Here is a 24,586-nt window from a genome sequence, read left to right on the forward strand (position 1 = left end):
GGAGCGACTAGGGGGCGAACCTCTCGCGAGATCTAACAACTGCCTAGTTCACGCGCACAGGGAGGGGCCGGGGAAGGGGCGTTTTCCAGGCCTGAAGGAGTCCTTTGGGGTTGGAGGAGGGGCGCGAGCGCGCGACAAATCGGGCGGGAAGAGGCAAAAAGGGATCTGGGAGAGTGCTGCGGCGGTTCCTGTTCTTACAGTTGCGCGGCCCAGGGACCGCTGTTGCGCGAGGGAAATGCGGGACGCCCAGGTCGGTGCTTGGCCCAGACTTATGCCCCTGTTTCCGCAGCCCACACTTGCGCCCGAAGCCCCTTAGCCCGCCACGGGCTGTGGGCTGTGGGCTGCGGGACTAGCTGCGCGGCGGTAAGTGCGGGCCGCCTGCGTTCGCTGTTCTCGGCCCACGCTTCGGAAACCCGCTGTTTGTAACGGTCCGGGGCCTCAGTCAGCCAAGGCTGGGCCCGGAGGCGCAGCTGGCGGTTCTCGGCCCGCTTTGCGCTGGGGCGGGAGCCGGGGAAACGCGGGGCGAGCCTGGGAGTCCTGGAGAACTTCTCGCCGAGAAGAGCACAGGCGGTTTCACAGGGCTCTCCGTTCTGATGAGACTTTCCTCTTGGGTAATGGCGCCTGAGATGGTGGAAGTATTTTGTAGTGTCGTCGCTGTAGTTTATTCCGATAAAATTTTTAGGCAATAAATATTGCACTCGTCTCCTAAGATGAATGCATATCGCTAAATACGTTGTAGACCTCCACGTTCCATTCAAAGCGCCTGCCTTGTTGTGGCAGTGATGAAAACAGACAAAAACCCCAAAACCCTCTCCCGCAAACGTGCTCCTGTTCTAGCGGGTTCAGTTCACAGTTGCATTGTATTCGGTTCCTTACTTCTAAGGCTCCTGTGCCAAGCCTTCATGACTTACTTTGTTAAGGCACATAAGGTCACTTTCAATCGGTGACAACCCTGGGAAATCTCCAGCCCTGGTAGTACCCGCTTTCCACATCCTTACTCGTCAACCTTCCGGCCTCCGCCCACAATCCCAAACTCATTTTGAAGCATAAAGATGTTATAATCTGCACATGAAGCGAAATCCACCATTGACCGAATACATTCATATATATTTTAGTGGTGATGAATTTGTGCTGATTCATTCCTGTTATGTTTCCTTCTTGGGTAATTTGCAAAATATATATACCAGCATTCTTTTTAATGGCCATGATTGCATCCACCCAGCATCTTTTACTTGCCTGATTAGAGGAAAACTTGTTAAGGTACACTGAGGATTTCATGATGAACACCGGTATTTACATTCTGGGAGGATACGTTAACACATACTGTTAGAACATAATGTCCGGGATTGTGGAGTTTATAAAAGTTCTCTTTAAGTGGTAATATAGTTTTTAAAATGGTCCCCACCATGAAGAGTGTATAGTCTTGTTGGGTAGGTAAAACTTAACTCACATTTCAGCTCTAAAACACAAAGTTCAGAATTTTATTAAATATTCAGCTTTGATGAGATTATGTAGGGGCTGGGAATACTTGGATCATAGAGATTTAATCCGCCAGTTAGGATTTGCAACATTTAATTTTGTCATTGAAAACTTGAGACATGTCATTGACACTAATATGCACAAAGAGCGGTACGGTAATAATGATGCTGTACTTTCTTTAAAGTTAGTATGTATGTTGCGGTCATCATTTTCTTGATAAGCAGTGATGAGTGGGAATCACAAGTTAAGCAGCCCTATATAAGAACTTCTTCCTCCCAATTTCATTGCCAGACCGGACCCTGACTGGTGTAAATTATTCATCCTCTCTAGATGCCATTGTGGGATGGTTGCTGTTTTTCCCCCATTTGATTTCCTCTTTACTTCTTTTAATATTTAGGTTTGCTATTTAAATAACAGGAAAGTCTGTTTTTTCTCCATCCTTTTATTCTCTGTTTGAAATTAAGACTTTTCAACCCACTAATTTTATACCTGTGTTCATTCAAGAACTTACCAATAAATTCATTGACTCCAGTTTTGTGTAATTGGTTCTATGGTGTAATAGTGTAGTGATCATTTTGGACTCAGTGATTTAGACCCAATGTTACTTAGATGTGAGATTTACTTCAGATGGGCTGATACAATTGAGATTGTACACTATCCAGCTGGATTATTGTTTAAAATAGTATTTATAACTACTGTTTCTTGAGTTCCCCACTGTGTGCTAAACATTGTGCTGGCAGTTTAATACTTTTTAGAGTTCTTTAAGTTGTTAGTTATCTTTGTTTTATGGATGAACGAACTAATACTAAGAAGCTAAGAAACATATCCAAGGTCACATAGCAAAATTGGGTTCCAGATTCTCTTTTCTGTCTTTTCCTTACCTTAGGTTATGGAGGATCCACAAAAATCTCCTCTGATTATTTCTTTTAATTTCCGTCATACACAGTATAAATTTTTCCTCCCTAATTTTTGGAGTATCTTCTCAAAAATTCCAGGATTACCTTGAACTCATCCTCAATGAATTAAAATGTAGACTTACCTTTATTGTTTAGATGAAGATAATGGAAATGTGGAGTAGATTTAAATATTCGTTAGTGCTGTTAAGTCTCAGCTGCTGTCGGAATGGCACACGTAATGTCTAAAAGGATGACACTCCTGCCTCACTTTTTATTAAAAAAAAAAATTGGAATATATGAGGCTGACTGAAAATTAATCTAGAAATCAATTAATCTAGAAATCACCTAGACCTTCGTGGTAGGTGATAAAATTTTCCCACTTTATTCTCTTTTGTTTAGTTCCTGGCAGTCCAGATCTAGAATGTAGATTAGTGTGGTCAGCCAAGTTTGTCATTCACACAATGCTAATCATCTTTCTTAAAAATGTTTTTTTCCTGATTATAAAATTAATGGGGATTAAGCTATATGTAATTTTATATGTGTTCTTTTCCTCAAAAAAAGTAAATAAATGTATTTCTATGTCATTAAATTATTCCTAAAAATGGCTTCTTTAAAGATTTCATAGCTTTTGATTTCATGGTGGCGGTGAAATATATTTAACTTTTTTCCCATTTTGAACATTTTGTTTGTTTTTTTCAAACTATAAAAACTCACTGGTAAACACTCTGCCACATAAATCTTTGTCTTTATTTTGTTACTTATTGATGCATAAAAGTTGTGCATGGTTTTGGAATGTATGTGATAATATATTCAATTAATTTGTAAAGCTCAAATCACAGTACTTGGGATAGTGTCTCCTTAATATATATGGCTTTTTTCTTTTTGGTCCTTTTTTATGATTGTGTCCTTTATTCTGGAAAGTAAAAGAAGTGGATAATATGGTATGAACATACTTTTTTTTTTTTCCTGAGACCGGAGTTTCACTCTTGTTGCCTAGGCTGGAGTGCAGTGGTGCAATCTTCGCTCACTGCAACCTCTGCCTCCTGGGTTCAAACAATTCTCCTGCCTCAGCCTCCCTAGTAGCTGGAATTACAGGCATGCACCACCACGCTCGGCTAATTTTTTTGTATTTTTAGTAGAGACGAGGTTTCCCCATGTTGGTCAGGCTGGTCTGGAACTCCTGACCTCAGGTGATCCATCCGCCTTCGCCTCCCATACTGCTGGGATTACCAGCTTTGAACATATCTTTTTTATTATTTATTTATTTATTTATTTCTGAAACAAAGTTTCGTTATTGTCGCCCAGACTGGAGTGCAATGGCACAATCTAGGCTCACTGCACCCTCTGCCTCCTGGGTTCAGACGATTCTTCTGTCTCAGCCTCCCCAGGAGCTGGGATCACAGGCATGCGCCACCAGGCTCGGCTAATTTTTTTGTGTTTTTAGTAGAGACGGGGCTTCTCCATGTTGGTCAGGCTGGTCTTGAACTCCTGACCTCAGGTGATCCTCCCAAAATGCTGGGATTACAGGCATGAGCCACCACGCCTGGCCCGAACATATCTTAATGTATAATGTAAAAGACATTTTTTCCAAATTTATTATTTTCTTGGACAGTGGAGTTCTTTAGGATCAGGAGCTGTTCTTTGTACATTAGCACACGGGAATTTGTGCTGCCCTTGCTAATCTCCACCTCTGAGCTGCTTCTGCCTGCTTGTGACTATGGTTACCCAATTTCCTAAGCAAAGGAAGAATGAAAACCTTAGGAATTTTCTGAAGGACTAGATGCCATTAATATAATTTACCAAATTATTAAAGGTCTCAATTATTAATATCCAGTCTAAACTTTATAATATAGATCTTATTTAATATTTTTCCATTTGATTAAACATTTTAATAAGCTTTTCTGTAGGAAAAATAACCTATTATACATCATCTTTTTATTATAATTAAGACATGCAGTTGTAGGAATTGTATGAGTATCCTAGATCAATCCTACTTTCTACTTTACTGTTAGGTGAAGAAATCTGTGTAACAGATGTACTTTAGCAGTTATTTTTTTTTCCTCAAGTTCTTGACTTTTTGATAAAATATTTGAGAATAGTTGTGTTGGAATGCTTGTACAGTGTTAAGTATCTCATCACATTTGCTTGTGTTTTACAGGTGTCTTGGTTATCTTTTGGGTGTTCAGTCACTGGAATTTTTTTTCTTTGCCTAGTTATGATAACGTTACTGTAAATTTATAGTATGTTGGCTTCAGAAGTTGAGGGTAGTACTTAGAGTTATGAATTAGCACTGACACATATTTAATGGAATACTTTAGTTGTTGGGGTTTTCTGAGCAGTGTTTTTCAGAATTCGTCCCAACTTCTGGCTGAAAGGAGTTTTGCCACTTGCGGTGTTCAATAGCACATACAACCGGGCGCGGTGGCTCACGCCTGTAATCCCAGCACTTTGGGAGGCCAAGGTGGGCAGATCACGAGGTCAGGAGATCGAGACCATCTGGCTAACACGGTGAAACCCCATCTCTACTAAAAATACCAAAAAATTAGCTGGGCGTGGTGGCGGGCGCTTGTAGTCCCAGCTACTCGGGAGGCTGAGGCAGCAGAAGAATGGCGGAAACCGGGGAGGCGGAGTGTGCCGTGAGCCGAGATTGTGCCACTGCACTCCAGCCTGGGCGACAGAGCGAGACTCTGTCTCAGAAACAAACAAACAAAAAATAGCACATACAAGGAAGAGCAAGTTTGAAATTAAAAAAAAAATGAATTAAAAAATAAACTGATACATAAGCCTTAGAATATCAGTTTGTAATATTCAAAAAATGTAAAAATTACGTGCTATGTTAGTAGAGTTATAGCAAAAGGAAAAGCAGTACTTAACTGCAGCGCTATGTTGAAGCTATCACAAAGATAAATATAGTAGGTGTAGGTGATATTTTTAAGTTTTTCTTTATTTGATTTTGTAAATGAAACAATTTAGAATGCATTAGATGAACTTGTTATTTACGTGAGACCTGAGAAGTTTGTTCGTTATTGTAGCAGCAAACCACTCTTATAGAAAGGCCGTTTATATGTGGATTTTATACATAAGTGGGTTTTGAATTGAGGGACTGATTTTACTTCCTCTTTCCACTTAAGTTGACAGAAAAGTAGGAATGGAGATTAGCAGAAAATTTATGTTTTAGTTCTGGGTCTGCTGTTGGGTATGATATTTATGCCTTAATCTTCATGTCTCAGTTTCATCATTGTCAAATAGATAATACTCTATCAAAAAATTACTGTTTTGAGGTTTAGATAACATTGTAGATGTAGAAGTACATTTTTCATTGATATCTTTAAAAAAATTTTAAAGTCTTACAAAATAGGTTTTAATTTATTTTCAGCGAAGTCTTCAATTCTCTGTTTATACATCTGTACCTGGTGGGAAATAGAGGATTACTATCTCTGAAATTCATTCTTGTTCATTTTCTGTTCAACCTTGACCTTTTCAGTTCATAACCAATCAGTCTTTCTTCTTTTCTTACTGATTCATTTCTTTTGAAGTTTCAAAGTCAACTGAAAGTACACTTTGTCCTCATTTCAGTTTACCTAATCTAATGTCTGTCATCACATTTTTACAACACCTTTGAAAATTATACTAGGTCCATTTGCCAGCACTGTGTTACTTAAATTTTACTGGAGGAAATAGGCACCTTATTGAATTGGTGCAACTAAGAGCCATGATTTTATTTATTTGTTTGTTTGTTTGTTTGAGATGGAGTCTCACTCTGTCACCCAGGCTGTAGTGCAGTGGTGCGATCTTGGCTCACTGCAACCTCTGCCTTCTGGATTCAAGCGATTTTCCGCCTCAGCCTCCTGAGTAGCTGGGATTACAAGCATGCACCACCACACCCAGCTAATTTTTGTATTTTTAGTAGAGATGGGGTTTCACCATGTTGACTCACACTCCTGACCTCAGGTGATCCACCCACCTCGGCCTCCCAAAGTGCTGGGATTACAGGCTTGAGCCACCGTGCCCGGCCTGCCTTCTTATTGTTTTTATTTTTATCATTTTTCTGCTCCTTTTATGTCTTCTGTTAGATTGTTTTCTTTATTCTGTGTTTTCCTCAGCTAGTTTGAAAGTTGTTACATTTCTATTCTTTTGGTGTTTACCTTAAGTTTTTTAATTGGAGTATAATTTACCTTCAGTAAAATTCATATTTTTTGGTGTATAGTTCTGAGTTTTGATAAACAGATACAGTCATGTAACCACCAACCACCACCACTATTGTCATGTTATAGAACAGTTCCATCACCTCCAAAATTTTCTTTTGCCCCTTGTTGTCAACCTCTTTCCACAGTTCCAGCGTTTGGCAACCACTGAACTGTTTTCTGTTTGTATAGTGTTGCGTTTTTCCTGAATGTCATATAAATGGAATTATTCCTTCACTTATCATACTGAATTTGACATTCATGCATATCATTCCTTGTGTCCATAGTTTATTTTTATTATTAAATAGTATTCCATTGTATGGATATTATCACAGTTTATCCATTGACCAAATTAAGGACATGTGGGTGGGTTTTTTTTGAGACAGAGTCTCAGTCTGTCACTCAGGCTGGAGTGCAGTAGTGCAAACATGGCTCACTGCAGCCTCAACCTCCTGGGCTCAAGTGATCCTCCTACCTCTGCCTCCCGGGGAGCTAGGACTACAGGCATGCGCCACCACATTCAGTTTTTTAATTTTTTGTGAGAGATAGAGTCTCGCCATATTGTCCAGGCTGATTTTAAACTCCTGGCCTCAAGTGACCCTCCCACCTTAGTTTCCCCAAGTGTTGGGATTACGGGTGTGTGCCACCACACCTGGCCACATACAGGATTTTAATGGATGTCAAAATTATTTACTCTCTTGAGTAAATACCTTGTGCATTGCTGGGTTGTATGGTAAGTGTATGTTTTGATTTCTAAGAAAATGTTTTCCTTTTGTTTTGTTTTGTTTTGCTACAGGGTCTTGCTCTATCGCCCAGGCTGGAGAACAGAGGTATGATCACAGCTCACTGCAGCCTTGTCCTCCTGGACTTAGGTGGTCCTCCTCCCTTAGGCTTCTGAGTAGCTGGGACTACAGGCATGCACCACAATGTCTGGCTAATTTTCTCATTTTTGTTAGAGACAGGGTTTTGCTGTGTTGCTCAGGCAGGTATCGAACTCCCCGGCTCAAGCAGTTTGCCCTTCTCAGCCTCTCAAAGTGCTGGGATTACAGGCATGAGCCACTGCACCTGGCCCAACTGTTCTCCTTTGTAGAAACCTGCCAAGCTCTTTTCCACAGTGGCTGTGCCATTTTGCATTCTCACTAGCAATGAGAATTCTAGTACTTGGTATTGTCAGTTATTTTTTATTTTACGTGTGTAGTGATATCACCTTTGATTTTAATTTTGCATTTCCCTAATGTCTAATAATATTGAACATGTTTTCCTGTGTTTATTTTCCATCTGCGTATTTTCTTTGGTGAAGTATCCATATCATTTTTCTTTTTGCCTTCTGTTTGTTTTTTTGTTGAGACACGGTCTTGCTCTGTTACCCAGGCTGAATGCAGTGGTGTGACCTTGGCTTACTGCAGCCTTGACCTCCCAGACTCAAGTGATCCTCCATCTCAACCTCCTGAGTAGTTGAGACCACAGGCACATGCCACCATGCCCACCTAATTTTGTTTATATTTTTGTAGCGACAAGATCTCAATATGTTTTCCAGGCTGGTCTTTAATTCCTGGGCTCAAGTAATCCTCCTGCCTTGGTCTCCCAAAGTGCCAGGCTTATGGGTGTGAGCCACTATGCCTGGACTGAAGTATCCTTTCAAATCTCTTTCTCATTTTATGGATTAAATACTTAAATGTAAGACCTGAAACCATGAAACTACTAGGCAAAAACATTGTGGAAATGCTTCAGGACACTGTTCTGGGCAAAGTTTTTTTGGGGTAAAAACTTAAAAGCACAGGCAGTCAGGTGCGGTGACTCACGCCTGTAATCCTGGCACTTTGGGAGACTGAGGCAGGCAGATCACGAGGTCAGGAGATCGAGACCATCCTGGCTAACACAGTGAAACCCCGTCTCTACTAAAAATACAAAAATTGGCCGGGCGCGGTGGCTCAAGCCTGTAATCCCAGCACTTTGGGAGGCCGAGACGGGCGGATCACGAGGTCAGGAGATCGAGACCATCCTGGCTAACATGGTGAAACCCCGTCTCTACTAAAAAATACAAAAAACTAGCCGGGCGAGGTGGCGGGCGCCTGTAGTCCCAGCTACTCGGGAGGCTGAGTCAGGAGAATGGCGTAAACCCGGGAGGTGGGGCTTGCGGTGAGCTGAGATCCGGCCACTGTACTCTAGCCTGGGCGACACAGCGAGACTCCGTCTCAAAAAAAAAAAAAAAAAAAAAAATTAGCTGGGCATGGTGGCGGGCGCCTGTAGTCCCAGCTACTTGGGAGGCTGAGGCAGGAGAATGGCGTGAACCCAGGAGGCGGAGTTTGCAATGAGCCGAGATTGAGCCATTGCACTCCAGCCTCGGTGATAGAGTGAGACTCCATCTCTTAAAAAAAAAAAAAAGCACAGGCAATAAAAGCAAAAATAGACAGATGGAATTATATTAAACTAAAAAGCTTCTGTACAGCAAAGGAAATAACCAACAAAGAGACAACCTATTGAATCAGAGAAAATATTCACAAAATATCCATCTGACAAGGAATTAATAACAAGAATATATAAGGAGCTGAAACAATAGCAAAGAGCCAAATAATCTGATTTTTAAAATGGGCAAATGGTCTGAATAGGAATTTCACAAAAGAAGATGTGCAGGTGGCCAACAGGTACATGAAAAAAATATTCAACATCGTGAATCAGGGAAATGCAAATCAAAACCACAATGAGATTTCATCTCACCCCAGTTAAAATTGCCATCAAAAAGACAAAAAAAAAAAAAAAAAAAAAAGATGCTTGTGAGGATAGAGAGAAAGGGGAATGGTAGGACAGTTTAATTGGGAATATAAATTAATGTAGCCTCTGTAAAAAACAGTATGGAGGTTCCTCAAAAGAATAAAAATAGATCTGCCATATGATCCAGCAATTTCACTGTAAGGTATAAACTAAAAGGAAATGAATGTATTGAAGAGATATCTGCATTCCAGTGTTTATTACAGTACTATTTACAGTTTCCGTGATATGGAAAAGCCTGAATCCATCAGCAGATGAATGGATAAAGAAAATGTGGTTATATATACAATGGAATATTATTCAGCCATAAAAAAGAATGATCCTATCATTTGCAGCAACATGGATGTAACTGGAGAACATTATGTTCAGTGAAATAAGCCAAGCACAGACACATATTGTATGTTCTCACTCATGTGGGATCTAAAAAAAGTTGATCTCAAGAAGGTAGAGAGTAGAACAATGGTTACCAGAGGCTGGGAAGGATAGTGGGGGCAAAAGGTATGAAGACAGATTGGTTAATGGGTATAAAAATACAGTTAGAGGCCGGGCCCAGTGGCTTATGCCTGTAATCCCAGCATTTTGGGAGGCCGAAGCTGACAGATCATGGGGTCAAGAGTTCGAGACCAGCCTGTCTAATGTAGTGAAACCCCGTCTCTACTAAAAATACAAAAATTAGCCAGGCGTGGTGGTACGTGACTGTAGTCCCAGCTACTTGGGAGGCTGAGGCAGGAGAATCACTTGAACTCAGGAGGCAGAGGTTGTAGTGAGCCGAGAGAGTGCCACTGCACTCCAGCCTGGGCGACAGAGCTAGACGTTGTCTTAAAACAAAAAAAAATACAATTAGAAGGAATAAGTTCTAGTGTTTGACAGCACTGCATTGTGGCTATAGTTAACAGTAATTTAGTATTTCTTTCAAAATAGAAGAGAAGGTTTGGAATGTTCTCAACAGAAGGAAAGAAATGTTTGAAGTGGTAGATATCCTAATTACCCTGATTTGATCATTACACACTGTATGCATGTATTGGAATATCACATGTACTCCATATATATGTACATTATTATGTATCAATAAAAAGTATTTTGTTCATTTCAATATTTGTTTTCTTTCTTTCTTTTTTTTTTTTTTTTTGAGACGGAGTTTTGCTCTTGTTGCCCAGGCTGGCGTGCAATGGCACGATCTCGGCTTACCACAACCTCTGCCTCCTGGGTTCAAGCAATTATGTTGCCTCAGCCTCCAGAGTAGCTAGGACTACAGGCATGCGCCACCATACCCAACTAATTTTGTATATTTAGTAGAGACGGGGTTTCTGCATGTTGCTGAGGCTGATCTCTAACTCCCAGCCTCAGGTGATCCACCTGCCTCGGCCTCCCAAAGGGCTGAGAATGTAGGCGTGAGCCACTGTGCCCAGACAATATCTGTTTTCTTACTGAATTTTAAAAATTATTTGGATATTCAAGATATTTCTTTTGTCAATTAGATGTTTCTTCTAGACTGATATGCATGTGTGTGTGTCTTGTCTTTTTATATTCCTAACAGTGTCTTTCATAGAGCAGATGTTTTAAATTCTTTTCATTTATGTATCATGCTTTTGATGTCATTTTTAAAAAATTTGTGTGTGTGTATATATATATATACACATATATATATACACACACATATATATACACATATATATATACACATATATATACACATATATATATATACACACATATATATATACACATATATATATATATATACACACACACATATATATATATATATATTTTTTTTTTGAGACAGAGTCTCACTCTGTCACCCGGGCTGGAGTGCAGTGGCGCAGTCTCAGCTCACTGCAAGCTCCGCCTCCTGGGTTCACGCCATTCTCCTGCCTCAGCTTCCCCAGCAGCTGGGACTACAGGCGCCCGCCACCACGCCCGGCTAATTTTTTTGTATTTTTAGTAGAGTAGAGACAGGGTTTCATGTGTTAGCCGGGATGGTCTCCATCTCCTGACCTCGTGATCCACCCGCCTCGGCCTCCCAAAGTGCTGGCATTACAGGCGTGAGCCACCGCGCCTGACCTTAATTAATATTTTTTAGAGACAGGTTCTCACTTTGTGTCCAGGGTAGGGTACTGCAGCACAAACATGGCTGACTACAGCCTCAACCTCCTGGGCTCAAGCAATCCTCCCATCTTAGCCTCCGAAGTTACTAGAGCTACAAATGTGTGCCACCACACCCCAGCTTGTTTTAAAATTTTTTTGTAGAAGTGGGGTCTTGCTCTGTTGCCCATGTTGGTCTTGAACTTCTGTCCTCAAGTGATGCTCCCACCTTGGCCTCCCAAAGTGCTAGGATTATAGGCGTGAGCCACCATGTCCAACCCTGGTGTCATTTTTCTAAGAAAACTTTTAGGAAACCAAGGTCACAAAGATTTTTCTGCAAACCTCTTATACATATTTTGTAGTTTTAGTTTTTACATTTAGCTGTGTGATCCATTTTGAATTAATTTTTATACATAGTTTGAGGTGTTGGTTGAGGCTCATAGTTTTTTGCATATGGATATCCAGTTGTTTCAGTGCCATGTGTTCAAATGACTATCCTGTTTTTGTTGAATTACTTTTACAACTTTGTGGAAAATCAATTGATCATATATATGTGTGTCTATTTGTAGACTGTCTTCTCTTCCTATTTTCCAGTATGTTAATCCTTTTGTCAACATCTCACTGTTGATTATTGTAGCTTTCTATGAAGTCTTAATGTTAGATAGTGTGAATCCTCCAACTTTGTTTTTCTTTTCAAAATTGTCTTGGCAATTCTAGTTCCTTTGCCTTTCCATATAAATTTTAGAATCAGCTTGTCATTTTTGTAAAAAGATTGCTGGGGATTTGAATGGAATTGCATTGAATCTATAGAACAATTTGGAGAGAACTGAAACCTTCACCAGATGAAGTCTTCCAATCCATGAACACATCCATATCTCTCCATTTGCTTAGGTTTTTAATTTCTTTAATCTGTAATTTATAGTTTTCAGCATAGTGTTTGCCTTTTAGGTGCTATTATAAAATGTACTGTTTTGTCCATTGCTTGTACAGTTGGTAACCTTATTTGAAGGTTTGAAGACACCTCATTTAATATGTATTATTGAATCATTAACATTGAACTTACACAGCCAATAGTGCTATAACTCATGCCTGAATAAGCTTATCTAAAATACAGATTTTCTCCACAAGGCAGATCATAGCTTCCTTGTGCTTAGGTACACTAGGTAGCACTTGAGCACTGTGCCAGGGGACCGTTTTAAACATCAAAATTACTGGGAAAAAAAAAACAAAAAAAAGCACAAAAACATGGCACTAAGTAGAGCACTAAAAGGAGACTTGTTTATTGTATGAGACCTGAACTAAAAAGACACAGTATCACTTTGACCTCAGCTGGGAATGTGTATGTTGGATGACTCAAATTTTTCACTGCTCTGTACATGTTCATGAATGACCATGAGAGTGCAGTAAATATTGATTTTGGGATTACAGATAAATTTTAGTGAGTAGGCAAATTAGGAATCTGTGAATGAAGATCAACTATATAAAAGTAAAATTGACTTTTGTGCTATATATTGGCCTTATATCCTGGATCTTGCTAACTCAGGTGATAGAGCTTTTTTGTTGATTCTTTGGCATTTTCTTCATCAATATTCATGTCATCGGCAAATAGGGGTACTTTTATTATTCCTTTTTTCTCTCTTTCTCTCTTTTTAAAATTGTAGTAAAAAGCACAGCAAATAAATTTACCCACTGGTCTGGTTGCAGTGATGTTTACAACCAATTATAGATTTCTTTGTTCCTTCTCCATTTCCACTGCCTTACTTGAGTAGCCTAAAAAAAAGAAAAAAAAATACCCTCTTAACAATTTTAAGTACATTTTATGGCATTGTTAATTATGTGCATATTGTTGTTCAATAGTTATCTAGAACTTTTTCACCTGGCATTACTGAAACTACCCATTTAGTGACAGCTCCCCATTTCTCCCTCCCCACAACACTTGATAATCACCATTCTGCTTTCCGTTTCTATGTGCTTGATTACTTTAGGTACCTCATATAAGTGGAATCATGCAGTATTTGTCCTTTTCTGATTGGCTTATTTTACTTAGCATAATGTCCTCAAGGTTAATTTATGCTGTGGCATATGATAGGATTTACTTCTTTTATAATACTGAACATTCCATGGTATGTATATGTTGTATTTTCTGTATCCATCTATCAGTGGACATTTCGGTTGTGTCTATATGCTTAATGTTAGCAATGCTGCAATGAACGTGGATTGTGCAGGTATCTCTTCAAGATCCTGTTTTCAGTTCATTTGGATATACACCTAGAAGTGGGATCATATGGTAGTTCTAGTTTTAATTTTTTGAGGAAGCTCTATACTGTTTTCCATAGTAGCTTCACCATTTTACAGTCGTACTAACAGTGCACAGGGGTTTCAGTTTTCCCACATCCTCTCCAATACTTGTTATTTTCTTGTTTTTTGATACTGGCAATTCTAACAGGTATGAGGGTGAGATCTCATTGTGGTTTTGATTTTTATTTCTTTTATGATTAGTGATGTTGAGCATCTTTTCATATGCTTGTTGACCATTGTATATCTTTTTTTTTTTTTTTTTTAAGATAGGGTCTTGCTTTGTTGCCCAGACTGGGGTGCAGTCGCACGCTTATGGCTCACTGCAGCCTTGACCTCAAGCAGTCCTCTCACCTCAGCCTCATGAGTAGCTGGGACTACAGGCGTGCGCCACCATGCCCAGCTAATTTTTGTATTTTTTCGTAGAGGTGGGATTTCACCATGTTGTCCAGGCTGGTCTTGAACTCTTGGGCTTAAGTGATCCACCTGCCTCTGCCCCCCAAAATGCTGGGATTACAAGTGTGAGCCACTGTTACCAGCTCATTGTATATCTTTGGAGAAATGTCTATTCAAGCTGTTTGCCCATTTTCAAATTGGATTATTTTTTGTTGTTAAAGTTGAGAAGTTCTTTACCTATTCTGGGTAATAACCCCTTATCTGATATGTGGTTTGCAAATATTTTCTCCCATTCCGTAGATTGTCTTTTTACTCTGTTGATTGTGTCGTTTGGTGCACACAAGTTTTTCAGTTTGATGCAGTGCCATTTGTCTATTTTTGCTTTTGTTACCTGTACTTTTGGTGTCATATCCAAGAAATCATAGCCCATTTCAATGTCATGAAGCTTTTTCCTTATGTTTTCTTCTAGGAGTTTTATAGTTTCAGGTGCTACCTTTGTACCTGTAATCGATTTTGAGTTAGTTTTTGTGTATGATGTGAGATAAAGTCCATCTTTAATCTTTTGCATGGGCATGTCCAGTTTTCTCAACACCATTTGCTGAAGAGAGAATCGTTTTTCCATTGTGGAGTCTTGGCACCATTATCAAAGATTATTTGACACGATACCTCCTGGGATCAAGTGATCCTCCCACCTCAGCCCCCCAAGTGACTGGGACCACCAGAAGGTGACACCACACCTGGCTGATTTTTGTATGTTTTGTGGAGACGGGGTTTTGTCATGTTGCCCAGGCTGGTCTTGAACTCCTGAGCTCAAGCGATCTGCCCACCTAGGCCTCCCTAGTGTTGTGATTACAGGCATAAGCCACCATGTCTAGCTCCCACATTTTTGTTATATTTTAGATCCAGCTTGTTAGGTCTTTTGATACTTTTCTTTATCCTTAATGTTTTGTATTTTGCCATATTACTGTGTATAAGTGTAGATTTTACTATTGATTAGCAGTAGAGAGTTTTTTCAACCTAGAAAATAATATCTTGCAAAAATTTCAACCATTATTTATTTATTTATTTTGAGATGAAGTCTCACTCTATCACCCAGGCTGGAGTGCAGTGGCGAGATCTCGGCTCATCACAACCTTCGCCTCCCGGGTTCAAGCCATTCTCCTACCTCAGCCTCCTGAGTAGCTGGGATTACAGGTGCATGCCACCATGCCCAGCTAATTTTTGTATTTTGAGTAGAGACAGGGTTTCATCATGTTGGCTAGGGTGGTCTTAAACTCCTGACCTTGTGATTCACCTGCCTTGGCCTCCCAAAATGCTGGGATTACAGGCATGAGCCACCACGCCTGGCCTCAACCATTATTTTTTAAAAAAACATTTCCTTCACCTCTTCTATTTTTTCCTTCTGAAACTGCAATTATTTCACTGTTGGAACCTATGTTCCCTATTTCTTAGTTCTTTTTTCCTCACTGTGTAATATCTTAATCTTTTCTTTATACTGTGTTCTAGGTAATTTCTAATACATAAGTTATCTCTTCATTTGTTGTTAGCCAGATATTTATCCCATCTATTGATTTTAATTTTAAAGACCATTTTCTATTTCCGAGATTTACAATAGATTCTTTTTATAAATGTCTGTGATCATTTAATTATCTTCTATTCTTCTTTTAGGATGTTAGTCCCACTTAAGTATATTTAGTATGCTCAAAGAGATTAAAAAAATTAAGATTCTTCATTTAAAAAACTGTCTTCAGGTGTAAATTCTATTTGCTGTGTCTGCTTATTGGTAGTAATTTTCCTAAAGTATATTATAATTTTGGTTTGTGGGCTCACGTTGGATTTTTTTTTCCTGTGTGTGTTTTACCCCTTTTGTGTGGCTTTGGAGTGTACTCCACCTGTCCCTCTGGCTGACATAGCTCTAGGTCAGCTGTTTCATTAGGAATTTGGGTTTTTACTTTGGGAATAGCCTAGTTCTGGACGACACTACATTTGTTATATGTGTTACGCAGGCCCAGTGTCTATTCTCAGGGTAGCTCTGTTCCTGCCACAGTTGGGTGGAACTTTTTGTGGCCCAGTTCCAGCAAGGAGTCTGTTTCTGGTCTTCTGTTCCATGCATGGCATGCTGGACTTCTGGAGCGTCACAGCTTTAGCTACACTGTTTTTAGTTAAAAGCCCTTTTCCTGGGGGCTGCATGGCTTTAGTGCCCACTTAACCACTCTAAATTTGTCAACCACGAAGATCTTACTTACACTCTTATTGAGTGTAGCTAAATATTTAAAGTTTTATCTAGTTTCTTGTATATCCTTCTAGAGGTACTTTATGTTTATATAAGTAATAATGTGCTTATTTTCCTTTGTATACAGAAGTTAGCATACTATATATCGTATTATATTAGTTCATTCTCGTTCTGCTATAAAGAAATACCCGAGACTGGGTAATTTATAAAGAGAAGAGATTTAAATTGGCTCATGGTTCTGCAGGCTGTATAGGAACCAGGCTGGGGAGGCCTCAGGAAACTTAAAATCATGGAAAAAGTGAAGGGGGAGCAGGCGCATCTTACCGGGCCAGAGCAAGGGGAGGGCAGAGAGGGAGAAGGTGCCACACGCTTTTTTTTTTTTTTTTAAATCAGGCATTTAGAAACAAAGCATACATTAATTACATAAAAATAGTTTTTGAATAACAGAGTAAGCATCATATTGTCATTAGCAACAACATAGGACATGGGGTGGGATGCAGGACTCTGGGTGGTTTTAAAGATAGAGGTGGGTGGGTTTTTTCCCCCCCTTTTTTTTTGTAGGGCTCTGGGTGGTTTTAAAGATAGAGGTGGGTGGGTTTTTTCCCCTCCTTTTTTTTTTTTGCAGGGCTCTGGATGGTTTTAAAGGTAGAGGGCGGTTCCCACCCCCTCCCTTTTTTTTTGAGATGAAATTTTGCTCTTGTTGTCCAGGCTGGAGTGCAATGGCACAATCTCAGCTCACCACAACCTCTGCCTCACAGGTTCAGGCGATTCTCCTGCCTCAGCCTCCTGAGTAGCTGAGATTATAGGCATGCGCCACCACACCTGGTTAATTTTGTATTTTTAGTAGAGACAGGGTTTCTCCATGTTGGTTAGGCTAGTCTCGAACTCCCAACCTCAGGTGATCCGTCTGCCTTGGCCTCCCAAAGTGCTGGGATTACAGGCATGAGCTACTGTGTTCGACCCTTTTTTTCCCTTAATTGGGGGGAAAAAAAAGTTATTTGTTATTCCTGACTTAAAGCAAGAACAAATGCCTCCCTGGACCCTGGTGGGCTGTGTAACAGGGAGGGTCAGGGAGGAGTGAGAAGGGCTCTGCACCTACTGGGAGGATGGTGTCATATGGAAAACTGGCACAGGGGCTTCTTCTCCTCCTCTTTGCCACACACATTTTTGAACAACCGGATCTCAGGAGCACTCACTATCACGAGAGCAGCACGGAGGGGGAAATCCACCCCCATAATTCAGTCACCTCCCACCAGGTCCTACCTCCAACACTGGGGATTTGGGTGGGGCCACAGACCCAAACCATATCACCTATACTTTGCTTTTCTTAATAAGATAGGGAGTATTTTTTTTTTTTTTTTGAGAGACAGAATCTTGCTCTGTCTCCCAGGTGGAGTGCAGTGGCGCAGTCATAGCTCACTGTAGCTTCAACCTCTGGGCTCAAGCAATCCTCCCACTTCAGTCTCCCTAGTAGCTGGGACTACAGGCATGCACCACCATGCTCAGCTAATTAAAAAAAATAAATAAATAAATAAATTAAAGATGGGATCTTGCTTTGTTGCCCAGGCTGGTCTTGAACTCCTGGGCTCAAGTGATCTTCCCACCTTGGCCTCCCAGAGTGCTGGGTTTACAGGCGTGAGCTACCACGCCCAGCCAAGATAGGAAGTATTTCCATTTGGTAAATCAGAGGGCTGGCATGGAGATTTGGTTTCTTTGTTAAGGAGACCTGCTGATTTGACCTGCATAGTTTATCTTCATCACAATGGGTAGAGACTTTTCCTATTTTTGAATTTTTACATTGTTTTTTACATATAGTTTAAAAAATGTTTATCCTCTCATTTTCTTTAATATAAAGATTAATCAGTTCTCTAATTGTGACCTTCCCCATGTCCTTTGAATTTTCATCATCCATTAAATTAAATTAATAATGTACCTACTGTTTATAGGTTCCTGAGAACTATGTGCTTCTATGTCTTCTTTTATGGGATATTTAAAAAATATTAATGGTAACAAGCACTTACATACATTCACTATGTGTTAGCACAGAAGTATAGAACAAAAGAGGAGAAATTGTTTGGAGGCAGTGATAAGGAGTCTATGTCACTGAGAAATATGAAAAGATGTTCAACCACTAGTATTAGAATCAGCAATAAACTGAAGTTTTAGTTCCTTCCATTTCTCATGCACGTGCTACATTTCTTTCGGCTGTTTTTGGGGATGCAATGTAAAATAGTTTTGTTACAGCAGTAGCTTAAGGTGAGCTGTATTAGCATTTTCAGGGTTTAAACCCCTAAAATCTCAGGTAGGTATATATTATTTTCTTGAGAACCTACAAAAAAATCTCATTCCACTAATTTCAGAGCAGTGTAGGACTTATCCAATGTAGGAATTGCTTGTTCAGTCTAAAATAATGGCCGGGCACGGTGGCTCACACCTATAATCCCAGCACTTTGGGAGGCTGAGGCGGCCAGATCAATTGAGGTCAGGAGTTTGAGACCAGCCTGGCCAACATGGTGAAACCCTGTTTCTCCTAAAAATATAGAAATTAGCCAGGTGTGATGGCGCACACCTGTAGTCCCAGCTACTGGGGATGCTGAGGCAGGAGAATCGCTTGAACCTGGGAGGCAGAGGTTGCAGTGAACCGAGATCGCGCCACTGCAGTCCACTCTGGGTGACAGAGCAATACTCTGTCTCAAAGAAATAAAATAATATAAAATAAAATAAAATAAGTATAGTTTTTAAGTGGCTGCTTTTTGTCAGTTGCTGTAGTAAGTACTATAAGTCTAATAGTATACATTTACTGAGTTCTTGCTATGTGCCAGGTGCTGCTTTTTCCATATTAATCTAATCTTAATAACAAGCCCGTGAGGAAAATCCTGTTATTCTTGTTTTACAAATAAGATAAGTAGGATATCGTGAAGTTGAGTAACTTGTTTAGAGTCACAGAGTTTATGAGTTTGTAAGTCTAGCACCAGAGATGTATTCAACATCAAATATTATACCTCCTATCTTCTTTAATTTTCACAGTAAGCCTATGAGGTAAGTATATAGAAAAGGAAACAGAGAGAGTGTGTAACTGTCTCATGGTCACTTGTTTCTGATCCCCATGAACCATACCATCAAACTCTTGCACTTAAGAAAATAGTCCAGTTTTTATACAACTTCATCTTACAACTCTTACTGCTTCTTGTCTTATCTCCCAGGGCCATTTCTGAGCAGTAGAGGTTTCAAGTAATCCACTAACAACCAGTTCCAAATTCTGTGGTCAAATCCTGTGCTGCTGTTCCAAGTGGTAAGTTTTCTTATGGACATAGTAAAACTTTAATATATTCTATTCATAAGTATCTTCATCTGTAAAAGGAACAAAGTATACTTTTGTGAACACATGATTGATTAGGCTTTATTGTTTTGCTACTGCTTTATCATACTGAGAAAGTCAGAAGTTAAATATTAATATATTTGCCTGGCACAACTTTTGAAAATATTTAGCCCAACAAATAAGATGCTTTACGTCTATCAGCTCGGTCTACTGTTATTTGTTATAATTCTATCTTGGCCGGGCGCGGTGGCTCACTCCTATAATCCCAGCACTTTGGGAGGCCGAGGCGGGTGGATCACGAGGTCGGGAGATCGAGACCATCCTGGCTAACACGGTGAAACCCCGTCTCTACTAAAAATGCAAAAAATTAGCCGGGCGTGGCGGTGGGCCCCTGTAGTCCCAGCTACTTGGGATGCTGAGGCAGGAGAATGGCGTGATCCCGGGAGGCGGAGCTTGCAGTGAGCCAAGATCGTGCCACTGCACTCCAGCCTGGGCGACTGAGTGAGACTCCGTCTCAAAAAAAATAATAATAATAATAATTGTATCTTTAGACCACATATTCAAGTGCTAAATGGACAAACACAGTGGTATGTTTTAATAGAGTTAAATTAGAACTATTATACATACATGAAGAACATTAGTGAACATTGTTTCTTAACTAAATTTTAAGTGATTACAATCTGATTATTAGATCAATTATAATATATTATACACTAGTCTCCCTTTCTCCATGGTTTTGCTTTCCATGGTTTCAGTTATCTGCAGTCAACCAAGGTCTGAAAATATTTAGTGGAAAATTCTAGAAGTAATTTATAAGTTTTAAATTTAGTGCTGTTCCAAATAGTGTGATGAACTCATACCCTGGACTTCAATCATCCCTTTGTCCAGCATATCTATGCTGTTTATGTTACCCACCCTTTAGTCACTTAGTAGCTGGTTGGAAATCAGATTTAAAAAAATAGTGTATATTAAATTTGGTAATATTTAGAGTTCCAGACATCCACTGGGGGTATTGGAGCATATTCCCCACAGATAAGGGAGGCTACTGTAACTACTGTTTACTGAGTATCCTTCATAGGTCTGACATTATGCTTTACAAATATAATTTGTGTGATCCTGTTAACAGTCCTATAAGATAGATGGTAGTGTTGCCATTTTATATAGGAAAAAACTGGTTACAGAAGTTCAGAATTTTATATTAGGTCACATAACTTGTAACTTGACAGAGCCAGCTTTCAAACCTAGGTATAACTGTCTCAAACCTTTTGATTTTCTCATTATACCATCTGATTATGTGTAGTGTTTGAATTTTGATCACGTAAAAAGTAAAGATTTTTAAGATGCTGAAGAGTGAAAAATCTAAAGGGTGTGCCTGTCTGTACATTTTAGAGAATTACAGAAGCTGTATTCAAATATACTGAATTACCTAATTTTTTTGTTTGTTGTTTTCAGGTAATAGATGCATATTATTTCTTTTATTTAAAAGAAATGAATGTGACTAGTATTGCATTAAGAGCTGAAACCTGGCTTTTAGCTACATGGCATGTTAAAGTACCTCCGATGTGGCTGGAAGCTTGTATTAACTGGATTCAAGAAGAAAATAATAATGTTAACTTGAGTCAGGCCCAAATGAATAAACAAGTGTTTGAGCAGTGGCTCCTTACTGATCTGAGGGATTTGGAGCATCCTCTTTTACCTGATGGCATTTTAGAAATTCCAAAAGGAGAACTAAATGGATTTTATGCTCTGCAGATCAATTCCTTGGTTGATGTAAGTCAGCCTGCATATTGCCAGATACAGAAGTTGAGAGGAAAGAATACAACAAATGATCTAGTTACAGCTGAAACACAAGTAACCCCAAAACCTTGGGAAGCAAAGCCTTCACGAATGTTGATGCTGCAGCTAACTGATGGAATTGTACAAATACAGGGAATGGAATATCAGCCTATTCCAATTCTTCATAGTGATCTTCCTCCAGGTACAAAAATTTTGATTTTTGGAAATATATCTTTCCGTCTTGGTGTTCTCTTATTGAAACCAGAAAATGTGAAAGTATTAGGAGGTGAAGTAGATGCTCTTTTAGAAGAATATGCCCAAGAAAAAGTACTTGCAAGATTAATAGGGGAACCTGATCCTGTACTTTCAGTCATACCAAACAATTCTAACGAAAACATTCCCAGAGTTACAGATGTTCTAGATCCTGCATTAGGTCCTTCTGATGAAGAACTCTTGGCAAGTCTTGATGAAAATGATGAGCTTACAGCAAATAATGACACTTCCTCAGAAAGGTGTTTCACCATGGGTAGTTCCTCAAATACCATTCCCACAAGACAGTCAAGTTTTGAGCCAGAATTTGTTATTTCTCCAAGACCAAAAGAGGAACCATCAAACCTATCTATGCATTTCACGGATGGGGAATTAGATGACTTTTCATTGGAGGAGGCCTTGCTTTTAGAAGAAACTGTCCAGAAAGAACAGATGGAAACTAAAGAATTGCAGCCATTGACTTTTAACAGAAATGCCGATCGAAGTACAGAGAGATTTTCACATAATCCTAATACTATGAATACTTTTTCTTTGACTTGCAAAAATGGAAACAATAATTGGAGTGAAAAAAATGTATCTGAACAAATGACTAATGAAGACAAATCATTTGATTGTCCATCTGTTAGAGACCAAAACAGGAGTATTTTTTCAGTTCATCGTAATGTACCCTTAGCCCATGATTTTACAAATAAAGATAAGAACTTAGAGATAGATAATAAAATAAAACAAACCAGCAGTTCAGATGGACATTCCTTAAATAGTAAAATATTAGATAGAGAGGTGGTCAATTATGTACAGAAAAGGAGTTCACAAATTTCTAATGAAAATGATCGTCATTTACAGACTTGTTCTTTAAGATTACCAGAGAATAGCATTAATTTTTCTATTGCCATGGATTTGTATTCTCCACCCTTTATCTATTTGTCTGTTCTACTGGCCAGCAAACCAAAGGAAGTTACAACAGTGAAAGTGAAAGCATTTATTGTAACCTTAACTGGAAATCTCTCAAGTTCCGGTGGCATTTGGAGTATAACTGCAAAGGTGTCTGATGGTACTGCGTATCTAGATGTAGACTTCGTGGATGAAATACTGACTAGCCTGATAGGGTTCTCTGTACCAGAAATGAAACAGTTAAAAAAGGATCCTCTTCAATACCAAAAGTTCCTGGAAGGTTTGCAGAAATGTCAGAGAGATCTAATAGATTTGTGCTGTATAATGACTATTTCATTTAATCCTTCCTTGTCTAAAGCAATGGTACTGGCATTACAAAATGTTAATACGGAACACCTTGAGAATCTAAAGAAGCGGTTAAATAAATAAGTTAACTAAAATAGTATTAGGAACAATTAAAAACAACAAGGAAATATTTAGAATTTGTTCACAATTTTACTTGTGAGACTTTGTGTAAAAAGGAAAGATGAAATTACATAACTTAGTTTAATTTTAAAGTGTTTAATCATGTTTGTTATATGTGGAGCTTTTTAACATAAGTTAATCTTTTTTTTTTTTTTTAAAGACAGGGTCTTGCTTTGTTGCCCAGGCTGGAGTGCAGTGGCATGATCATAGTTATTGCACTGACCTCCTGAGCTCAAGCAATCCTCCTGCCTTAGCCTCTTGAGTTGCTGGGACTCTAGGCATATACCACCATGCCCAGCTAATTTATTATAATTATTATTTTGTAGGGACAGAGTTTTGCTCTGTTGCCCAGGTTGGTCTCAAACTCCTGGCCTCTCAATCCTCCTGTCTTGGCCTCCAAAGGTTAATTTTTTAAAAAGTAACTGTTAGATGGAGGAATATGGTGACCCACTATTGTTGAGAAATTTGTTTTCCACTTGTCACATAAGATGAATGCTGAAGTATCAATACTGGTGTTCAGTGGTGAGTCATATTGTTGAAAGTTAATAATTATAAAGAGGTAATTTTCCTTCTAATGTGTTGTCTATGGCCATACCAACCAGAACATGCCTGAGCTGTCATAATATGTTGAGTACCCAAAAGATTTGTTTATATTGTTAATCTTAGGAAAAAATAAATAAAATCCAGTTAGATCAGAACATCAAGCTTTCAGATGCAAATTGATTTACTGGTTTTTATTTTGCTGATTATAATATTTGGTATATTTAAGGTAATCTAGTTAATTAGATGCTATTTCATAGATTATATTGAATGATTTAAAACTTTATTTTCAAGGATAGTTTATTTTAAACGGCATATTGAAAACATCATTAACAAGATCCAGTAGGTAGGACATTTATTGGATTAAAATAAGGCATTTATCTATGTCTTTAGGTGTCATTGTTCCCTTTCTGAATTAGCTGTACATATAAGCCTTCCTTTGGTTTTAAGTGCTGATTTTTTTTATTTTTTAAGAGGGGCTGTTTACCATTCTTCCACTGTGCTGTTATAAAGTTGTATTTGAAAGGTAATGTCGTTTTTATTAATCTTTTGTCTTAAAATAATTTAAAGTGCTTTGAGTTTTAAAACATTAAACAAATCCTTAAATAACAAAATACATTGGTGTTTTATTTTAATGAAAATAATGTAACAGGAAATATCAGGAAGTAAGATAAATACATGTATGAAAATATGATAATAGAAGTAGAAGAGAAAGATTTTTAAAATATTTCCATTGTTATATCAGGGTTCAAAGCACCAGGACACAGATATTGCTGGTATGTGCCCTAGTAATAATCTTGTCTATATACTTGCATAGCTTTTTAATAAGTGATCTGAATGGGATAGCCTTATCTTTCATTATCTTTTCATTAAATGCTGTGCTCTTAGACTCTTTATCTCTGTGAATGGGGCTTGAAAATTGGGATTAGAACTTCTTTTCATATTGTCATTAAAGACTGGCTATCGTACTTTTTATCAATCTATGCTA

At 38.9% G+C, this 24,586-nt stretch overlaps 1 protein-coding gene across 4 annotated transcripts; it reads left to right on the forward strand.

The window, feature by feature from the left end:
* Positions 1 to 50: 50 nt before the first annotated feature.
* On the forward strand, positions 51 to 24,212 carry RMI1 (RecQ mediated genome instability 1). Of its 4 annotated transcripts, XM_077965441.1 has the most exons (4): positions 100 to 250; positions 7,356 to 7,389; positions 19,541 to 19,629; positions 21,109 to 24,212. In XM_077965441.1, the coding sequence occupies exon 4, from the start codon at positions 21,145 to 21,147 to the stop codon at positions 23,020 to 23,022; it is 1,878 nt and encodes a 625-aa protein (XP_077821567.1). In that variant the 5' UTR covers positions 100 to 250; positions 7,356 to 7,389; positions 19,541 to 19,629; positions 21,109 to 21,144; the 3' UTR covers positions 23,023 to 24,212.
* Positions 24,213 to 24,586: the final 374 nt, after the last annotated feature.

This window comes from Macaca mulatta, chromosome 15 (assembly GCF_049350105.2).
Source record: "Macaca mulatta isolate MMU2019108-1 chromosome 15, T2T-MMU8v2.0, whole genome shotgun sequence".
In the NCBI taxonomy this organism is placed as follows: domain Eukaryota; kingdom Metazoa; phylum Chordata; class Mammalia; order Primates; family Cercopithecidae; genus Macaca; species Macaca mulatta.